The 20,857-nt window shown below is 34.0% G+C and overlaps 1 protein-coding gene, 2 long non-coding RNA genes and 1 pseudogene across 4 annotated transcripts; 2 read left to right on the top strand and 2 right to left on the bottom strand.

The window, feature by feature from the left end:
- Positions 1 to 1,331: 1,331 nt before the first annotated feature.
- On the bottom strand, positions 1,332 to 2,367 carry LOC139787243 (uncharacterized). The gene is made up of 4 exons (XR_011722566.1): positions 2,330 to 2,367; positions 2,098 to 2,226; positions 1,768 to 1,890; positions 1,332 to 1,496 (listed from the first exon to the last, which is right to left on the bottom strand). It is a non-coding gene; the product is annotated as an uncharacterized lncRNA (long non-coding RNA).
- Positions 2,368 to 3,786: 1,419 nt separating this feature from the next.
- Positions 3,787 to 4,227, top strand: LOC139787241 (uncharacterized). Of its 2 annotated transcripts, none has more exons than XR_011722564.1 (3): positions 3,787 to 3,919; positions 4,055 to 4,112; positions 4,196 to 4,227. It is a non-coding gene; the product is annotated as an uncharacterized lncRNA (long non-coding RNA). The 2 variants fall into 2 exon arrangements; XR_011722565.1 differs by having other exon boundaries at positions 3,842 to 3,919; positions 4,013 to 4,112; positions 4,196 to 4,223.
- A 5,667-nt stretch (positions 4,228 to 9,894) lies between these two features.
- LOC139787240 (uncharacterized) lies at positions 9,895 to 14,378 on the top strand (annotated as a pseudogene).
- A 4,207-nt stretch (positions 14,379 to 18,585) lies between these two features.
- Positions 18,586 to 20,807, bottom strand: LOC139787242 (uncharacterized). The gene is made up of 4 exons (XM_071726315.1): positions 20,575 to 20,807; positions 20,346 to 20,470; positions 19,709 to 19,806; positions 18,586 to 19,144 (listed from the first exon to the last, which is right to left on the bottom strand). Exons 2-4 carry the CDS (start codon positions 20,393 to 20,395, stop codon positions 18,915 to 18,917), a joined length of 378 nt encoding a protein of 125 aa, XP_071582416.1. The 5' UTR covers positions 20,396 to 20,470; positions 20,575 to 20,807; the 3' UTR covers positions 18,586 to 18,914.
- Between the last annotated feature and the right edge of the window lie 50 nt (positions 20,808 to 20,857).

The raw sequence follows: 20,857 nt of genomic DNA, 5'->3' as shown, positions 1-20,857 counted from the left end.
ATTCGCTCTGATGCAAATATCGTTTTCTTTTTTTTTCGAGCTACAAAAATCAGGCTGATGCAATGGCAGATACTGTAGATATATAAAAGTTAGCTTTACAACATGTAAAACCTGAAAAGTTCTTAAAAAATCTAAAGAACATTCCCTGATAAGATCAATCACACGACAATTCAGTCCTCTCTAAGTATCGTACTTTAATCGTAGAACGCATCAATAATTTCTTTAAGGGAATCAAAATTTTCTAGAGTAATATGTATAATCAGTGATATATTCTCATGAATGTGTGGGTCTGTCATGGTACCAGCCTGGATCCGGCCGATCAAATCATGTGATTCCGTAGAGTCTAGACACAGACATTCTCTTCCGCATCCGTACAGAGAGCCACTAAGATAGATCACAAAAAGTACGGAGTGGGCGTTAGGGTGGAATTACTCTCTCGGAATCAGGCACTGCCTGGAACAGCACGGTGATCTCTGATCCACTGTCGTGAACTGCATGATACTAGTCTATGTTACCACATCGATAACAATAATTTGGGGCCGACCACACTGTGACGAGTTTGTCATTAACATGTACCTATAACCTGCATGATAAAATATGCGTCATCAATACATACTTCCGAGATTAAAAAACTACGACAGAAATATTTGAGCAAAGACATACCTTCCTGAATTAATTGGTGCGCCCTACAGATGAGTTTAAGATCATTCACTTCCATGAACATGGTAAGTCACTTTGCTGCGCAACCAGCCAGCCTGCACCACGCGGACTCTGTCCATGTTTCTACATCTTCTGGATCTGACCAGACCAAATCACAGAAAGCACCTGTATATGGCAATTAAGCAACGATATTTTTATTATTGTACATAACAGTAAATATCCAGTCATGTAACTTTTAAATTATTATGTAACTTTTGCAATGACATATCACTTTATACAATTAATACCTTTGTGTGGAATCTCTTGATTCCGTTCAATCGTTCTAATTTGATCTAGTGTTCTAATAGCTGGAGACAATCCACGGTACACAAAGACCTGTTCATCAATTAACTAAAACAGAATTTTATTCGAGCGTAATCAAAAGTGAAGTTATAAAAATCTTTTATACAAATACTCACGGCAGCAACTGTGAGCAAGTCAAATACCCTACAACAGTACTTCCACGCATTAGCTTGCCGTACTTGTTTTGCATTCATCTAGAACAGAAATGAAGAGCAATGAATCAAAGCTTCATTATACACAAATGTAAAAAAAAGCCCCAGAAAGAAAGTATCGTTGCGCACTTACCGTAAAATCCATAAACGTGCGTGATTTGTCTAGATTCAGTGATTACCGCGTAGTAACGTTATCCTGTCGGACCATTTAGCTTTAAGTGTGAGCAGACGAGTAAACGTTTCTAAGCTATAGTAGCCCCGATCGACAAAATCTCCCAGGAATATGTAATTTGTATCTGGCACGGGGCCACCGTTACGAAACAGTTTCTCTAAATCATAGAACTGTAACAGCACAAAAACATGAACAATCTGATGTATATTAATAAATATCACGATTGTGTACAAATAACTATACAGCTACAGAATATTAAAATCGAAAAGTTGTGAGGCAATAGATAATGAAAGACTAATATTGTTGCGACGCTAATTTGGAAGATTAAAATCCGCTAAAACTTTACGTCGATCCCGTAGCGGTGAGCAAGGATGCTCCGACTTTGAGGTTAGTACAACATTCATCGCACGATACTGTTATAATTGCAAATCGGAAACGTACCTCGAGTCCAGCTCTTCTGCGATCAACGAAGTCGGGATCGAACGTGTCAGTCGTCACTTTCTGCCAAGCGTAGAGAACCTTCTTTTCCGGCAGCGGTGGTAACACGATGTAGGGATACGAAATCTCCAGAAAGCAATTCAAATTCAGTATATCGCCGGCACGATTACGGTGTTACTGCCGTTTCGCGTACGCGCGTATGCGCCCCAGGTAGCAAGCACTCGTCATTTTGACGTCAAATGACGTCAAAAGACGTCAAAATGACAGACTTTTGACGTCAATTGACGTCAAAATGACGAGTCTTGCTACCTGGGGCGCGTTGTCGCACCTTACCTCGCGACAGCGTGCGGCTCGTGCAAACGTTAACGCGCGGCCGCAATCACGCTGCAGAAACGCCTCGTGTGAACAGGCTCCTTGATCTCAGTATCAGCTCCCTGCCGTCAATATATAATATAGGTTAACCTGTATGTAAACACTCACGTAAACGTAGTAAAGTAAACAGTATAAAATAAGTAACAGTAATATATAGAATAAGATAATATAGGATAATTACATAAACAATTACCTTGAATTAATCGTCGCGTCGCGTAAAGAGTCACGGTCGTCTCGCTCCGCGCGTACTACCGTATCTCTCGAGATAGGTTAACTGACTGATGTTGTGACAGCGCGCTAAACGCACTATCTGCACTCGCGCAGTACACAGTGTACACACACGTATAATGTGCATATCGAAACTGGCGATACTAGCACCGCCCTGGTGTCGAAAAAGTGAAAAGGACGCGACTTCAGCCAATGAAATGATGGCATGGCATGAGAGACGGTCGACGTAGAAGTAGAAGTAGTATCTTAAAAATAAATTTTCACATTTGGACTTTGCGTCGCAATATTTCCGCTCGTAGGGCACGTAGCGGAATATTATAAGAGAAACCCCCCCCAAATCGACCCAAGCTATCGATCAAGCCTACTTAAAACTTGATCCGTTCACTCGTTATATGAGATCTCAACATCTCGAGTACTCGCAACTCGTCGCGTCGCGTAAAAGAGTCACGGTCGGTCTCGCTCCGCGTGTACTTGGCGCGAGACACTACCGTGTCTCTTGATAATGAAGAATATTCATGAGTATTTTTCGAAAAGTTATAAAATAATATGAAAATAGATTAGTATAATTAAAATAAGAAACATAATAGCGACTAAAAGGAGATTACAATATGCAATGTGCAATCACAGTATTACTTTTAATACGATTATGAAATACATATAATAAAATCATGATATAATTAAGAAACAAGAGCTGTTTATGTTCCTGAGAGCTAACGATAAAGAAATAAAAATATAAAATATAATTTTTATTTTTAACTAAAAATAATCTTTCTAGCTTTTTGACAGAAATTATTATAAAATCCATCTAATTATATTGAGTGATAACATTTATTAACTAATAATTGTTAACGACCCAGATAACACGTACGCATATCTTTACGACTTTTTTGAAGATATCTTGAAGACATTTTTGCGATCATTTTTAGACATACATGCTATCCAAAACATTTATTATAATACACCAAAAACGTTGTTAATTTTCGGTTATTTCTTAAAAATATAAAAGTATGATTGTGTAATATTCCGATATTAACTTCACTCTTTATTTTTACGTTTCTTCCGGTTATTGTATTGTCCCAAACCTGCCGTTAATGCCACCCGTTAATGGCAGGTACCTGAGATTATTTTGAGATGAAAATCGTAATACTAAAATGCCAGGCTATAATAGTTTTTTAAATAAGAAGTGTTCAAAGTTTACCAATCTAATGTGTTCGAAATTTGCGCGCTCAGTTATGTACGGACATGGACACACACAAGTGGAGACTTTATCGACAGTGCCAGAAAATGGGTATGCTAAATAGTTCTAATGTTGAAAATGGATGCGAGTGGCGTTTCAAGCAGTTCAGTATCCAGTAAAACGATACACCGGCGTGGCCCCTCTCAGCTTTCTCTCTGATTATGCTTATCGTGTGAGATTTCATTATTTATCTTAAAAAAAACAGTAATTTCGCATGTTGGTGATAGCATTTCGTTATTGATTAATTCTGGCCGTCACTCTGTAATTCAATCAAGGAGCAAATGGAGAGAAAACCGAAAATTATCGTCTTTGACTTAGGTACAGGCAAAATCGTAAATGTTGCATTAACAATTTAGATGTGTAACAAATTCACAATATTCTTTTCTTTCTGTTGCTGTAAAAATTATTCAGAGTGTGATTTCTGGAAAAATGGAAAGAGCAATTGAATTTCAGATTACACCTTGTGGCCGTTTTGGGTTGATACTCATGTAGATCCGCCGTTTAGAAAAGGGTGCGTGCATTAAAAAAATAAAAAAACTAATAAAATAATGTATTTTAAAAATTTTTATCAGACTTATATAAGGAAAATTTCAGTGCACAAAATAAAGTAGTAGACGCACATGGTCCGTTTTTTCGGGTGACGGGACAAATATTATTTATACGCGAGCGTTACTTCTGTAGTAACTTACGATAATTCCACCGCGTAAACGGAGATATGTAGAGTAGACCGGGGCACGTTGTCACACGGGGCACGTTGTCACATCGGCTTTATTTAAAAAACTAATAACCAGAGGGCAGCACCCGTCATTCCCAAAATGTGTTAGTGTATGCCCATCTTTGGTGTGTTTACAGTGTTGAGATTGCTCCAGCCGTGTTGACGTAAAATCAACTTGAAAGTTTTTTGCGACCGTAAGTAAAATTTTATTGTCTAATATTCAACGTACTGGACATGAAGCTTATGTTTTTTCAGAATAGACCTTTATATTATCTTAAAGTATGTACTTTTACCTACCGCGTGCAATACCTAACCTTATGAATATCTCAAACGTGTCGGCCATGAGGCTGTTTGGAGTAAAAAAATGCCCTCGGGGCACGTTGTCACGAATTTTAATGTCATAGGTGCAATTGGGATATGGTGCGCTCCTACAAACGGAAAACTGCGAGAGCCGCAGTAGTCGATCTAGAAGTAATTCGTCTTGCTGTTAACGATCAATAAGTTGCGCATTCGAGTGGAATTCTTGTATTTAGATTAAGACGAAAACTTCGTGCTTTTTGTACTTTTTTGAAATAAAATAAATGTTTCTGTGAAGGATTTTACTTTTTTACATTGCAGCGCACTATAATATATTGATATTTACGTTGAATACAGTTTGGATAACATTTTGCATGCAATTACATTTGATGTGACAACGTGCCCCGGTCACGGGGCACGTTGTCACAAGCGACCTGTCGTTATTTATTGTTATGTAACAACTGTAGAGTAACAATCACACAAAATTCGATACTGTCCAATTGAAGCTGAGGGTTCACTCAAAATTTTGGCATATCACAGTACTTTCAAATATTGAATGTAAAAAATACAAAAAATATTGAAAAAAATGTGTGACAACGTGCCCCGGTCTACCCTATAGTAACTTACGATAATTCGATTCCGCGTAAATGAGGGAATTATCGTTTACCTACCCTAATTTAGGATTTCTTTTTATCCAAAAAAATATTCTTTTTCAAATATTACTACTAATATGAAGGATAAAAATGACTTGAAGAACTCGTGTGTGTGACTCGTGTTTCGAGAAATATCACCGAGTATTTTTCCTGTAAAGATAAGAAGTAGATTTAAGACCCATCGACAGCGACATATTATTTATCTGTCATACACATTGTATTACTGCGTAGTGAATAAATTAGTATGTTAACGATACTGAAGAGATACTCTTGTCTCGTTCCAGAAAATTGTTCGTTGGTGGATTATCATGGGAGACAATCCAAGAAAATCTCCAACGTTACTTCGGCCGTTATGGTGAAGTCATTGATTGTGTTGTTATGAAAAACAGCGAATCTGGGTCGCAGTCGTGGATTTGGATTTATAACATTCAGCGATCCCGCTAATGTTTCTCTGGTCCTTCAAAATGGTCCCCACCAGCTTGATGGACGTACGGTATGTATCCTAATACTTATCTTAAATAAGATTGTAGAATCGTATTTAAATATATTGCAGAAAATTATATTTAGTGTCATGTATAATATGTATCGGTTTATGAGCAAGACAATTTTAATCTTATAAAATCGTCTGATAACACGGACGTATTCTTTGTTTAATAATGCTTATCCTATCTGTATCATAAGGCATCGTAATTTTTATTCCATATTATATTGTACATAGAACTTATATACAAAAATACATTTAGGCCGGCATTCATAGTCGAATCTTATATTTAAGACGATCTTAAGTACGATCTTAAGCTGTTATGAACCAATCACAGAGCCGTATTAGCATTAAGACATTACTTAAGACGGTCTTAAAATAAAAAACGACTATGAATACCGGCCATAGAAATACAGATGGTGTGTGCTATAAATTTAATATGAAAATTTTAAGTCTGAATCTTATCACTATTAAAATTGTTACCATTATTTGCGATTGTTTACTAAAACTTTTAGATACAACTGAGAAAGCCGAATCTTGTCGTCTAAACGTGAGAGAGTATAATCAAAAAATGTTGGCCACAATAATGCGAGAAAACAGTTTTTACAATAAATGCATAAAATATGCACACAACCAAAACCTTTCCCCTAAAAAAAAAAAAAAAAAAAAAACTTACAACCTTCAGTCTTATGATACTTATTAAGTAATAGATTTTGTCATTTATATTACAAAATTAATAAAATAATCGCTTTAAATATTGCGCAATGTAAATTTAGTAATTCATGATATGATTGCCACATTGTGATGATCTATATATTGTGATGGTGAGATTTAAAAAATTAAAGTTAACACAGTTCAAAGTCCATTAGAACGCTAATTTAATTAACGTACTAATACACACTTGCTTAAAAGAAAAAACATCATATAAGAGACAGACAGCAGGAATTGAGAAAGAGATTGTGCCATATGACTATTGGCTGAGCACATCTCTCCTTGTTGCAACAGATTTATCGCAATGTTTCATTAGGACGTTGTGACTTTTAATAAAGGTACTTTTTAAATAACATAAACATTTAAAATATTATGAAGAGTGTGAAAAATTACACTATTACACTAAATATAAAAATTAATAATTTATTTTTTATGTTTACAATTTAATTTAAAAATTATTCCTTAACTATCCATGCTCACTTTTTTATTACAAAATTAAGAATTAATAAATATTTATTTATTATAAATAATTAATCATTTATTTCTTATCTATATTGATTAATGTCAATACTATTACGCAATTAGTGATTGTAATTATTAATCTTTCTATACATAATCTAGATTAATATATAACAAATATCGCGTTTAAATTGTGGAAGTTTTGAGGATGAAGAAGCAGTGGACCGATGTGTCGCGGAACATTTTGTCAACCTGAATGGAAAGCAGGTATAGCACATCAATACGCCATCATCATGTACCCAATCAGCAAAGAAATGTTTTTAAAAATATTTTTAAAAACATTTGAAAAACATTTTTGAAAACATTTTTAAAAATGTTAAAAATCATGGGTTAACACACCTTTTTTTCATTGAAAAAATATTTCTTTTAACATTTAAAAAAACATTTTTTTAATGTTTAAAAACGTTTATTTTAACGTTTAAGAAAAATGTTTTTTTAATGTTTAAAAAATGTCTATTTTAACGTTTAAAAAGACATTTTTTTATGTTTGAAAATGTGTATTTTAACGTTTGAGAAAATGTTTTTTTTATGTTACACAAACATCTATTTTAACGTGTTCTAAAATGTTTTTTAATCCAATATGGCGTCCCAAATGAGAATATAGGAAGGGCCCTGCTCGCTGGACCGGACTCCTCGCCTCAATCTTCCCTCTCGGACGCGAGCTGTCGCAGCTCTCCTTTTTCTGGCGGTGAGCTCTCCCTGGGAAGTCAAATCTCGCTCGGTTAGTCTCCAGAATACGTGCCGCTTAGCTCAATCACTTACGAAAAAAAGGAAAACGTACTCGTCTCGTCCGAAGAAACGCAGCAAGCGCGGCCATGACACCGAACGAGAGTGAGGAAGGAGGTGGGGGCGCTTTGAGAGTGGCGACTCACGCGTCGCGCCATCTGAATGAAACGATATAGCAAATAAATAATTAATGTAAAATAAATATTAAAATAATGTTAAATAAATGTTAAATAAATGTTTTTTCAAATCATTAGTGCAAATAAACAAGTAATGTAAAATGAATATTAAATTAATGTCGAATAAATGTTTAATAAACGTTTTTTCAATTCATTATTGCAAATAAATAATTAATGTAAAATAAATATTACATTACTGTCGAATAAATGTTAAATAAACGATGTTTCAAATCATTATTGCAAATGAATAATTAATGTAAAATGAATATTAAATTAATGTCGAATAATCGTTACATAAATGCTTTTTTCAAATTATTACAGTAAATAAATAATTAATGTAAAATAAACATTAAAATAATGTCGAATAAATGTTAAATAAATGTTTTTTTAAATCATTATGCCAAATAAACAGTTAATGTAAAATAAATATTAAAATAATGTCGAATAGATGTTAAATAAATGTTTTTTCAATTCATTATTGCAAATAAATGTAATTATAATAATAAAATTAATGTAAAATAAATATTAACCCTCCCAAGGCCACATCTCTTTTTTTAATACGCCTCGACCACACTGGTTAGTCGACACCCAGATGGATTCAGTCTCATATCTCCAATTTAATTATGTACACGTAAAAAGTCATGAAACATCTTAAAAGGGTGTTGTTCAAATAAAATATGCAGAACCCGAAATATATATATGCTCGATGAATAAAAATGTTGTAATTTTTGGTTGCAATAAGAAATATACACCGATCGAGATCACACCCCGGGTGGTCACAATTTAACCTATAATAATTTTTAAATGTTTACCAAACATAACTGACATGGCTTAAAGCCTTTCTGTACGCATCTTCGAGAGAAGGACTCAAACATAGGGATCCTAGGTGGAGGGGCATTGATTTATTAAAGCCTATCTTAAAAATATCGGGCCTGAATTTTTGTTTGGGTGGCCGACACCCACTCGAAGAATTAAAATAATGTCGAATAAATATTAAATAAATATTTTTTAAAATCATTATTGCAAATAAATGAGTAATGTAAAATAAATATTAAATTAATGTCGAATAAATATTAAGTAAATGTTTTTTTCAAATTATTATTGCAAGTGAATAAGTAATGTAAAATAAATATTAAATTAATGTCGAATAAATATTAAATAAATTTTTTTTCAAATTATTATTGCAAATAAATGAGTAATGTAAAATAATTATTAAATTAATGTCGAATAAATATTAAATAAATGTTTTTTTAAATTATTATTGCAAATGAATAAGTAATGTAAAATAAATATTAAATTAATATCGAATAAATGTTAAATAAATGTTTTTTTAAATCATTATTGCAAATAAATTATTAATGTAAAAGAAATATTAAATAAACGTTAAATAAACGTTTAATAAATATTTTTTCTAAATCATTACTCCAAATAAATAATCAATGTGAAATAAATATTTAATAAACATTAAATAAATATTATTTTTACAATGGATTGTATAAATGTATAATTAATAAAAAATAAATATTAAAAACACATTTAAAAAACATTATCTGTTGATTGGGTAACTGTGTGACTTTATGCAAAAGATAGAAAATAAGTATGTGATGATATTGTTCCTCCCTTGAAGCCTATTAATATTATATAAGAATTTTAGTCACATAAATTATTTACTAATACGAACATTACTGTATATACAAACTATACATAGAATTGAAAGGGATAGAATTGAATTAATTTTATAACTTGAATAGTATTAAGTGTGATAAATATTTTTAAATATTTATTATATAAGTATTATTACACTAAAAAATGTGTTAGTTTACAATATAAGTTCAGTTAATGGCTCTCTATTTTATAATTAGAGTTAAATATTATTTCTATATAAGGTAGCACAAGCGTTAGTGCAGAGTATGTATAAAATTAATTAACGATAGCCCACTTGTTAGCCTAAAATATACATTAATTTGTAAAGATAATTGTAGATGACGATAATGTAAATTTCTATAATTGTTCCGTAATTTTCTCGCGATCGCGGATCAATACCGTACCGGTAACGCCATCCGTCAGTCGCCCTCCGAACGAAGGGATTTCGCGCCGCTCCCCCCGTCAACCCTTACCGCGAAGTCTCTCGCGACGCGTATCGATCCTGTCATGCCGTGATCGCATGATCCCGGAAACGCAGGTGATTGGTCGATACGCGTCGCGCAAAGGAAAGCTCCCGAAACACGAGAGTTCGCGGTCAGTAGCCAAAAGTACTCCGGTTCACGAGGTCGTATACCGTCGTGCTTCCGTTAACGTACCCCGGTTCACGCGGTCTCAAATATACCGTCGTGCATCCGAGTTTACTGCTCTGTCAGAGCACCGCTAATTATCGCGCCGTTCGTGCGTGCTGCAATTCGCTCTCGTCTCCGCGAGCAGTGAACATTCGCGTATAAGTCACCCTGCGTGCCTCGCCATTGTGCGCTCGATCATCGTGATCGAGTCAACTATTTGTGAACATTCTCGCGTCTTGTGTTACGAACAAGTGCGACTGCTGTATAACGCCTCAAGTGCGTTCATCACGTGCAAGCTACATTGCGCGTCTTAATTGCCATCGCCTCCGCGCTCTACGAACACTTTCGTATCACGTGACCAGCGCTCATCGAATCACGTGCGCGCCGAATGTCGTGCTCAAATGAGAGCGCGTCAACCATCACTTGTATTAACCTGACGATTAAACGATATTTGTGCATTCCTCCCAAATCAAGTGTCTCATTCTAACCGCACGTCGGATCCCTGTCGGGGTCGACCCGGCATCTTACGCCAATTGGCGAACCGGAGTTACGCCCGGAAACCATAAAATTCGCCAACAATAATTTTTTTCAAAAATTTGATAATTGATACAAGTCTGAAATCTTTATTATTTGTGTTAGAAAGAATGAAATTTATAATACATTTGTGTGGTATCTGTTCATTTCAGGTTGAGATTAAAACGGCAGAATCGCGGGATTCATCGAGCAAAATGAACGATAGTCATCAGGGTCAGTGAGGCCCACCTCAACAGGGTGGCCCACCGATGGGAATGGCCGGAAATATGGGGCCTATGGGTGGACTGAACGGGCAGATGGGCGGGCCCATGGATCCGCCTGGTAATATGATGCAACAATATCAGGGTTGGGGTACCAATCCGCCAACCGGTGGATACGCGGGATACAGCACCCAGTACAATACTCGGGGCTGGGGCGCACCACCAGGACCGCCGCAGCAGCAGCAAATCCCGCCGCCGCCGCCGCATCAATGGGGTAGCAATTATAACGTTCAACCTACTGCAGCTACCCAAGGTTACGGAAGCTATGGTGAGTTCGGATGTAATTCCGAAAAGCCATGCATTTCCCCTCTTCTGTTTGTTAGCAAATATTAATCGAGATCTTAATCCAATCGATTGTGAATTAGTATGAGACAGTTTTAACGCAATTCAACACACTTTTCGCCCGATATTGATAGCAATAACTTATTGACCGAGGTACGCAAATTTTAGAAAATTTTGATATATGTAAAAAAATGTTCTTCCAATCTCTCGATTATATTGTCGGTGTAAAATATTAACAGCTGATATTCAGTTGGCAAAGTTGAAGAGATTTTTTAAAGAAAATTTATTTGAGCAATAGAAATTGACAATGTTATTGAATGGATTACTGCATTATTTTACACAGGATACATGATTATGAACGACGTTGATATCAATATACTCGCTGGAAAAATTAAAATTTACGGTAATATTATTGACACATGTGGTTAAACCGCTATGAACAATTTTTCTAAAGTTGTTAAAGTCTGATCAAAAGTATCAACTTCGTTTATACCTACTTTAGGTAGCAATAAAATTTTACTTAAATGAACATAATAGATCCTGTTCCTATCCTCTTCCATCCTGCTTAGAAAGGTTAGAAGAAGAAAGAAAAAGATAAGAACATGAGAAATTTACAAATTACAATATAATACGATCTACTTTTACGATGCCCCCTGGAGATTTTTAGAAAGAATTTAGAAAAGTATATAATTGGCTGTTGTGATACAAAGAAAGTTAAAAAACTAAGTAATTATGTCAGCCCAGACTTGTGTGTTTTGTTTATTATTATTATTATTATATAACCAGCGGATCGTATAACTTTAACATAATGCAATTTTAAAAGAGAGAATGTTATTTCTATAAATATTCTTGAAAATAACTTATTTTTTTTTAGTTTTTAATTTTTCCAAGTCTGATATAAATGTATAGATATGTATAGATTTTATTAGTAATTATTATATTATAGTAATCATGTAAAATATGCAACTGTAATTATGATATAACTTTAACTAATTATCTCCAAGTATTGTGAATAACACTTACAATTAGTTTGGATTGACATAACATATATCTTAAATATATACGTATTCGAAATATTGAACCTCATAATCTTATCTATAAATATTATGCTTGATTCTCTTCAAGTTTAATCTTTCTTATATCGTTTTTTCTATTAGACTTCATAATTTTATTTATAAATATGCTTGATTCTTTTTAAGTTTAATCTTTCTATCTTTTTTTTATATTGAAATTTACTTGCCTGAATCTTTACACAGACTTTGTTTTACACTAAAACGATATTCTTACTCCACTTATCTACAACATATTATCTTAAAGCACCAATTGCTATGTTAAAAATAGTGTACTATCTCTAATATGCTTAAAGATAGCAAATACTAACATTGGGTATGATAACATGTCACATGCTTACATTTCACGGTAACAAGTGTCACATTTATGTATTATAAAATAGAGACGCTACCTATACTGCTGTAATCTATACTACGACATGTACACATATTTAATAATGTTTTCTGCAAGAACAACTTTTGCACATACTATCATCGCCTATCTAACGCTTTATTTTTTTTCTTCTTTTTCTTCTTCTTCCACGTTATTCATTAAGAGAACCAAGCATGAATGTTTAAGTCGCCGAAGAGGCATTCTTAAGTAACGCTGAAGAAGTAGAGACATCTTTACATTTGTAACAAATTAGAGGAAAAACAATAGTGATATAAATTAAATAGAGTGGTAAGAAAAATGAGGTGAGCTGTGACATGCGGTCGGTGACATGTGTTTTGTGTGGTTGGTGATCGCAGGTGGGCCGGCGGCGGCCGCTTCAGGGGGCTACGGGCCCACGGCGGGTACTGGCGGGGCTGCGGGAGGCGGGCCTGGGGGCTCCTGGAGCTCCTGGAACATGTCACAGAATGGGCCTCCTCCTGGGACCCAGCCCCCACCCCAGCCCCCTCAGCCCAACTGCAACTCGAACCCCTCTGGCCCGCAGGGTAAGCCTTCAAGCTCAAGTCAAGCTAAATTTCCTCTTTCCACCCTTTTGGCATCGCAATTAGTTCCATTCTGAACCTAATTCTATGCGACTAGCTACAGCAATGTAATTTCTTATACCAGCCTGATTTTATGTCTAGTGGTCTTCGAGAGAATTAACTCTTTGAGTACGGAGCACTTAGAAGCTGAACGTTCTCTATGGATGCACTTGTTGATCGCGATAATGACGGCTGTGATTGGAATTGTGATATACATATGTATATCATAATTTTTACTTATGTTGAGAATATAAAGGAGACGTCGCTAAACGTATATATGAGTTCATGAGTCCATAGCCATGCTAATGACTTTCATCGAACGCATATATAAGTCCATAAGCCACGCCAACGATTTTCGTCATATACATATGAATCCATAGATCACACCGATGAGTTTCGCTGAACGTACATATAGGTTCATCGTACTCAAAGGGTTGATGCTTTCAACATATAGAATGTTCATTGTCTTTTTTGGTTTGTGATGTAGAGACTTCCTCCAATTCTCATAACTGACTTTGTTAACTGCGATATTTTATGTGATAGCACACATGTATGTTAACAATTGGATTAATAGTTTAACAATTGCGAGATAAATAGGCTTGATGAATTTTGTAACATTATATTAACGTTTTTATACTTTTTCAAGATTGTACGATTTTAACAGTAACTCTGCTTTTAAGAAGAAAGTAATGAATGGTTAAAGTATTACGTTAATTATTTTTGTATAGACTATGTGTAATATATATATATATATATATATATATATATATGTTATATATTATGTGTGATTAAATATAATCTTTTTAAAAGAAACTTAATAATTAAAAAGAATGATTAAGATTTTCATAATAATGTTATTTTGTTGTCTCTGAAAAGTTGTTTCAAAAATCTATCTTTGTCATGTACTAAAGATGTTTGATTATTTACAGGTTCAGGTGCGCCAGGATCCAGCAGCAGTTCGACCAAGACTCCAGATTACACTGGGTACTCTGCATACAGTAATTACCCTGATACTTCTTATCCTCAGCGTTCGTATCAAGGAGGAGAAAATAGTCAAGGTGGGTATGCCGCCAGCGCTCCTAAACCCGGCCAGCAAGGCTTTGATTTCAAAGAGTGGCCCACCTCATGACCATTTTAATTAACTCGAGTTGGAGAGATGCGCTGAATGGCTTGGCCTTGCTCGTTGGTTATTTCTTCATATTCAAGATAAACGCAAACTGTATGTTGATCGTGAAATCTGCGCTATGACATGAGACATTCTTCGTCACACACGTTACTTTTTTTTTGCATCTGCCGGAAATCCGACTGAAGTTGATTAACGATAAATCGGGAAAAATATTCGAAGAATAATGTTTTACTTATTGGTGTTTGCTAACATCAAGAAGATCACCATTAAGAAGTTAATATATTATGTCTTGCTCAATTTAGAAATTAATTGATTCTGAAAATTAAATAATTTCCTTTCGCACGAGCCGAAATAATAATTAATAAGATATTTTCTTTTTTCTATTATATGCAAAATAAAGATAAGCCTCGAATAATACACGAATCGCCGGTTCAGATTACGGAAAACTGTGATAAATCGAATGTTTATTTAATACATATGCTTTGCGGAATTTAATACGGATACCGAGGCATGTATATAATGTATTCTATAATATTGATTTTCGTTAACGTTCTTTCGGACGATCGGTTTCGATTTTCTCAATCGTCAACTTGACTCGTGTTTCGTGCTAGCGTCGTCGTATTTTTTATGGCTTTACATACATTTTTATAATCAAAATACTTAAGAAATTTGTACTGTTGTAGACATGTTCTTTAGATATTAAAATTAGAATAAAATTACAATTATCTTTTGTGTTGCAGTGGAGCTGCTGGTATCGGTGCAGCAAGTACTGTAGTTGTCAGCTGGATTTTCGCTCGTGAACGTCGCCGCGTCGTGAGTGAGTGCGCCGACGGAGATGCGACATCGGAGGAGGAGGCCTGGGGGGCATCAGGTGACGGCGAAGCAACCGTGGGGTGAGTACTTGATTGTTATTCGTTTATTATTTTGCTGTCCTGTGGTGGATTCTGCCACTTTCTGAAGCGCGCGACGTGATTGATTACGTTATACTCTTACAATACCGTTCGATGGTTTAAATCCGGCACAATTTCGCCGGAGTTCGATCTCCGGCATACGCGAGAAGAGATATTACGTATAGCGAACGTCGCGATATTCACACGGTTGTAATATTACTTGCACAATTTTTCGCGGATTAATTATACGAACGATGTTAATACTGAAATATGCTGCCGTTTGCAGCGGCCGCGATCGTTTCTTGAATTAGTATTTTAAAATCAGCTATGTGGTAAAATGTACTCAGTTTTAAGAATTTAACGGGCGCAATAATTATTTACTTTAAGTATCGATTATCTGGCACTGGTTTAATGTAAAAATATTTATGTTTCAGATCAATGCAGTGTTAGCAACTCCGCTGTTGCGCATCGACCGGTAAGTTCAATGAACCGATAATTTTTTTCGCGTCCCGCGAAACTCAAAGATGCACGCACTGTCGACGCACAGTCTATTGGTCGTGTTTGGAGCACTGAGCAGTACTGCTTACTGCTTGAGAGCCAAACTTATTATAGGAAGAAGAAGAAGACACGTCCAGTTTAGAGTTCCTCTAGTAAGAGTTAGGACACCGTCCGCCATTTATAGGGAGCTGTAGCGCGCGATTTGAAAGGCTTCTACTATTCTATTTATCTATTTATATATTAAAATTAAAGATTACGTTTCTTTTATATAAAAAGTTAAAAAATTGCTCTCCGACGTATCACTTATATTATTTATTTGTAATTTTATAAAAGTCTGTCTTTATTTACAAAGATAATATTCGGAAATGAAATACATAGTAAGTATAATAATACATTTCACAATCACCAACATTTAATGAAATTGCTGCAAATGCTCTCCACAGAACTAATATCACGATATGCATATAAAAATCAAATGTAGCATGATTTTTTTTAACTCATTGCAATAGGAGGAACCTGAAAAAATTAGCGAATAAAGTACAGTATTTATAGGAAAGTCAACTAGAGATAGAATAATATTAAAGTTTTTTATTCGAATAAACCGTACTATAATTTTTTATTAAAAACAAGCCATATATTAAACTTTTTATAGAACATAATAAACACGCATATAACATGATGTATTTAACTTAATGAATACAAACCAAATTTATTTTGTTACAGCATGCATATAAGCACTTTTGCTCGCAAACATAGAATTTTTATCCATTCCACGCAATGTTACAGACATTTTTTTTAATTTAAAAGTAATGAAACGTGTAATAATTTTTTGTTTTAAATTATGACAATTTGGAATTGTAAAGTTAATCGTATTACATAAATTAATAAAAAAAATTTTTTAATTTATGGATTTGGAACAAACTTGTATGTAATAACTGTGGAAAATCTTTTCCATCTTTACAATAAAAGAAAATGTTGGTTCATTCATAAAAAATAATAGTCGGAGAGCTGACGACGAATTTAGGGAATGTATTTTGGGCAAGTTAAAATAACAAAAAAATAATATTTTATTAATTGGTGAATCTAGAATCCTGAGTCAGGCAGAGGGTTTGCGGTTATTTCGCTACTGCGCAACCTATGACATTTGCAAAAAAATAAATCAAAAAAATATCTTTTAGGCAACTTGAAATTTGTTTAATCTTTAATTTTAGCATCTATTTAACCCAGAAATAAAAATTCCAGACTATTTTTTGGGTTTTAAAGTATAACCTGACCCCCCCGAATATATTTAATAATTATACCTCAAAAATATACTTTAGGCATTCTGAAATTTTTATAGCATGTTTATTAAATAATATTAAAAATACGTGTAAATCGCCAGACGAATTAAACGGTTTTTAATAATTCCCTGACGCGAATAAAGATTTAAAATGAATGCTATGCAGATCGGGATTCCACAATATTTATTTATAAATTTCATTATTATGAAAAGTTTTAATTAAACTATTTTGGTGTATTTTTAATATGTGTAGGTCAAAAGTAACTGAGTATCATAGAAACATAAATGCAGCAGACTCAATTGTATTAAAATACAAACAAAAATCATAAAATTCAACAGATGTTGTCCTTCCCAGTGAGAAATGATTGATCGACTAGACGTCGAATCGACGTCGATGAAAGACATCGATCGAGCACATCGATTCGATGTGATTTTGTCCCTGAAATCGATGTGTTTTCGATATCGATGGAATTTCGATGAAATTTCGATCTGCATATATTTTGAACCCATAGCAAATATCAGGTTACGCGTGTATTCAGACATCATTGTGATATTTAGACTCATTACATAGTTTACTTTGTCATCTTCGAAAAGAGGTCGAATCGACGTCGAATCGAATGTGGTGCACCCTCTCCCCTCATTTTCCTTTTTCCTTCCCTCCTGATAACATCAATAAACAGAACAACCGGCCATGTATGTGAATAAAATATGATAAAATACCTTTGGAATTCAGTCGAATTATAATCTTCGTGGCATCATTGCCTGCTTGAATCAAGAGGATTGTGTACAGAAAATCAATTTTGAGATTAACATCAATTTTAATGATCACATAAAGAACATTTTTAACGACTACAATTGAAAATATGCATACATTTATACATTTGACTATAATGAGATCAATGAAACTAACTGAAATGACCACAGAGAAAACATGTTAAAAATAAAAAATGTATACAAGAGCTCTTAAAAATTAGTAGAGTAAACAAAAATGATAAAAATTGACAAACCAGTTTTGGTTTATACAAGAAAACCTATAGGAAAAAAGGAATCAAATTTCTGTACGAAGCATGCATATCTATTTGAATATTTTATAAGGAATGCCATAATGAACAGAAAAAAAAAATATTTTTTACTTTTAATGAACCGTGATAAACATAGGCAAACACTAAATTTAAAACAAATATAAGTACTAATTTACAATCTTGTTTTAAAAAAATATTTTAGCTCTAATCCATAAGCTGTGACCACAGTCAAATGTAAGGAGAATCGACTGATTGATTACAATTTACAGCTTAGAGCTAAAATATTTTCTTAAAGCAAGATTGTAGACTAGCATTAAGGCTTCAGAAATTTAAATGATTGCATCTAATATCAGAATAAATCTACTGTGGTAATGAGATGACAGACAGTTTGACTCATAGGAATAACATGCTAAGTACCTCACAGCATAAATTTCTAAAGTATTTCAAAATAACTATACTGTATCTGAACAAATAAAACTTTTGTTACAATAAATCTTCTCAAACAAATAAAATAACTGAACATATTACAATAAAACTTCATTAAATCTTCTCAAAAATTTAATACAACCTCTGACTATGTTGCAATAACTAAATAAAAGGAATAAAATAATATATATAGGTTTTAGTACGAAAAGAGATATATTCCAGTAAACACAATGTTACATGTAATGTAAATGATAGTTGTAATTTCCTACTCAACAATGTAACTATTATATAACATAAGTGTTACATTACATTGTTACATGTTAAGTTATATTGTTGAATAGGAAATTTTAACTAATATGTACTTTACATGTAACGTTGTGTTTACTAGGATGTCATCCTACACATATTTTAGACAGCAACATTATTAAATTATAGTAGCTGCATGTTTGGTTGAAGAAGTACTCTCTTCACTATTACTGCTATAGTTCTGCCTCAATCCTTTTTCTCTCCTGGTACTTTTCTTCTGACTAGGACATGGCTGCTGACTAGAAGTGCTACCTTCTTGATCTCTCCATTTGGCATCTTTGAGCCAAACTTGTACTCCTTTTTTACACGCTGAGAAGTCTGTATCATCTATTTTTAAACTGACAGCACCTGAATAAGGCAAAAGCACAGATTGTATAAAGCTGTACACTAATTTATGTTTGTTCAAACTACAAAACAAATGCAAAGGAAAATTATTACTCTTTTTAAACATTATATTGTTTTATGTAAAAGTAAATCTATGCCCATAGTTAAAATGAAAAACTCCTATGCCCAGTTAAATATTAGTCAGAAAATGAACTCCAACTTTCACTTCCATGAAAAGTAAAAGCAAATAGGTAAAATTGGACAATTAAAACAATTCAACACTTTACATTTCTATATTGACAGAAAACCTACATTTTCATATCAGGGCTTATTAAACAAATAAAAAAACACTACTTCTGGATAAACTAAATACTAGAACATAGAATTTACAGTACATTATAGTTCAGAAACTTTTAAATCAAATGCATTTATTGAACTAAGTCCTCAATTAGGTACAAAATGAAACATTGAGCAATGATGCATTGGAATCAATACTTGCTTTAACATGAATTTTAACATGTACTGAAAAGATCAATCTATTGAGAGATGTGAAACACATGTTTCACTAGAAGTAAATAACATTCTCACCTTTGAGGGCAGTCCACAATAACAGGTTGTCGCAATTCAAGAAACGCCTCTTGATTTTGAACAGCTGTAGCAGCCCTGCGTCTAAAAGTTTTTCTGCACTGATAAACACAAACAGTTTATAGTACATAATCAGAACACCTCACGAAAATAATTTAAAATGAAATCCACGGGCTAATATATTACAAACGCTCCTGTTAAATAATAAGTACATGTATCAAATTAATCTATCAGCTTCAAAGGAGGCTAGGCTGACAGGTTTCGTCCGTAAATCGCTAATGAAATTGATAATAAAATAAACAATACAAGTTGAAAAGTCCACAAAAAGATTACTAGTGAACAAGAGACATTCCTACTCAAAGCCGGCCACCAACACAATCCCTAACCTCAACATTATGCCATGAACAGTAATAAACTACCTACATGAATATTTTAAATAATATTCATGTAGGTAGTGAAATAATTTAGCACGAGATATGCTTGAATTTGACCTTGTAACAAAAAATACTTGAACGATCGCGAAGTAGCATCAGGTATTTTACCTCTGAGGCTGAACTTCCACAGACATATACTTCTGTATTGCTTTCAAGACAAAATGTAAATATTTCTAAATGCAAGACCATGATCGAGAATAACTTACTGGTAATAGTTGAGCCATGGCAGTAAAACATTAAAGTAGCATCCAAACATAACCAAACACAGGCCTCAAGAAGCAACAGGTCAATCAACGCCGGTGGAATGATTCCAATATGATTACCGTAAAGTCTGTAAATCAAATTCATGATACAAACACGAATATTTAAAAGAAAATATAAGTAAGAATAAGGATAAATTAAAGTCTTGAATTGATATAACTGTAAATCTTGTACCGCGTGCTCATGCTCCCGCGGATGATCTACGGCGCTCGCGATCGGGCGAGTCGAGAGATCAATTACACTGTAAATGTCTAAATTGTCTGATTTATTATTGCAAGCACAAATCACGAGATCGAGTCCCGAACAGCACCAGGAATATTACGAATAAATTATGAGATTAAGATGGCGAACACGTGCGAACCACGAAGGTATCGAGATAGCGAATCTGAGTACAGCGATCCGGGGCCCGGCGGCGTAGCGAATATGTATGTACATATATAAGTAGGGCGGGAGTTAC

Source organism: Temnothorax nylanderi, unplaced genomic scaffold, assembly GCF_030848795.1.
Source record: "Temnothorax nylanderi isolate EJ_2023f unplaced genomic scaffold, tnyl_v1.0 TNYL_tig1358_pilon, whole genome shotgun sequence".
NCBI lineage: Eukaryota > Metazoa > Arthropoda > Insecta > Hymenoptera > Formicidae > Temnothorax > Temnothorax nylanderi.
This window is presented reverse-complemented; position numbering and strand designations above follow the sequence as displayed.

Coding starts and splice junctions, on each gene's coding strand:
- LOC139787242 (XM_071726315.1), bottom strand. CDS start 20,395: ATGTTTGGATGCTACTTTAATGTTTTACTGCCATGGCTCAACTATTAC. Junction 19,807..20,345: donor CCATGGCTCAACTATTACCA/GTAAGTTATTCT, acceptor TGTGTTTATCAG/TGCAGAAAAACTTTTAGACG. Junction 19,145..19,708: donor ATTGTGGACTGCCCTCAAAG/GTGAGAATGTTA, acceptor TGCCTTATTCAG/GTGCTGTCAGTTTAAAAATA.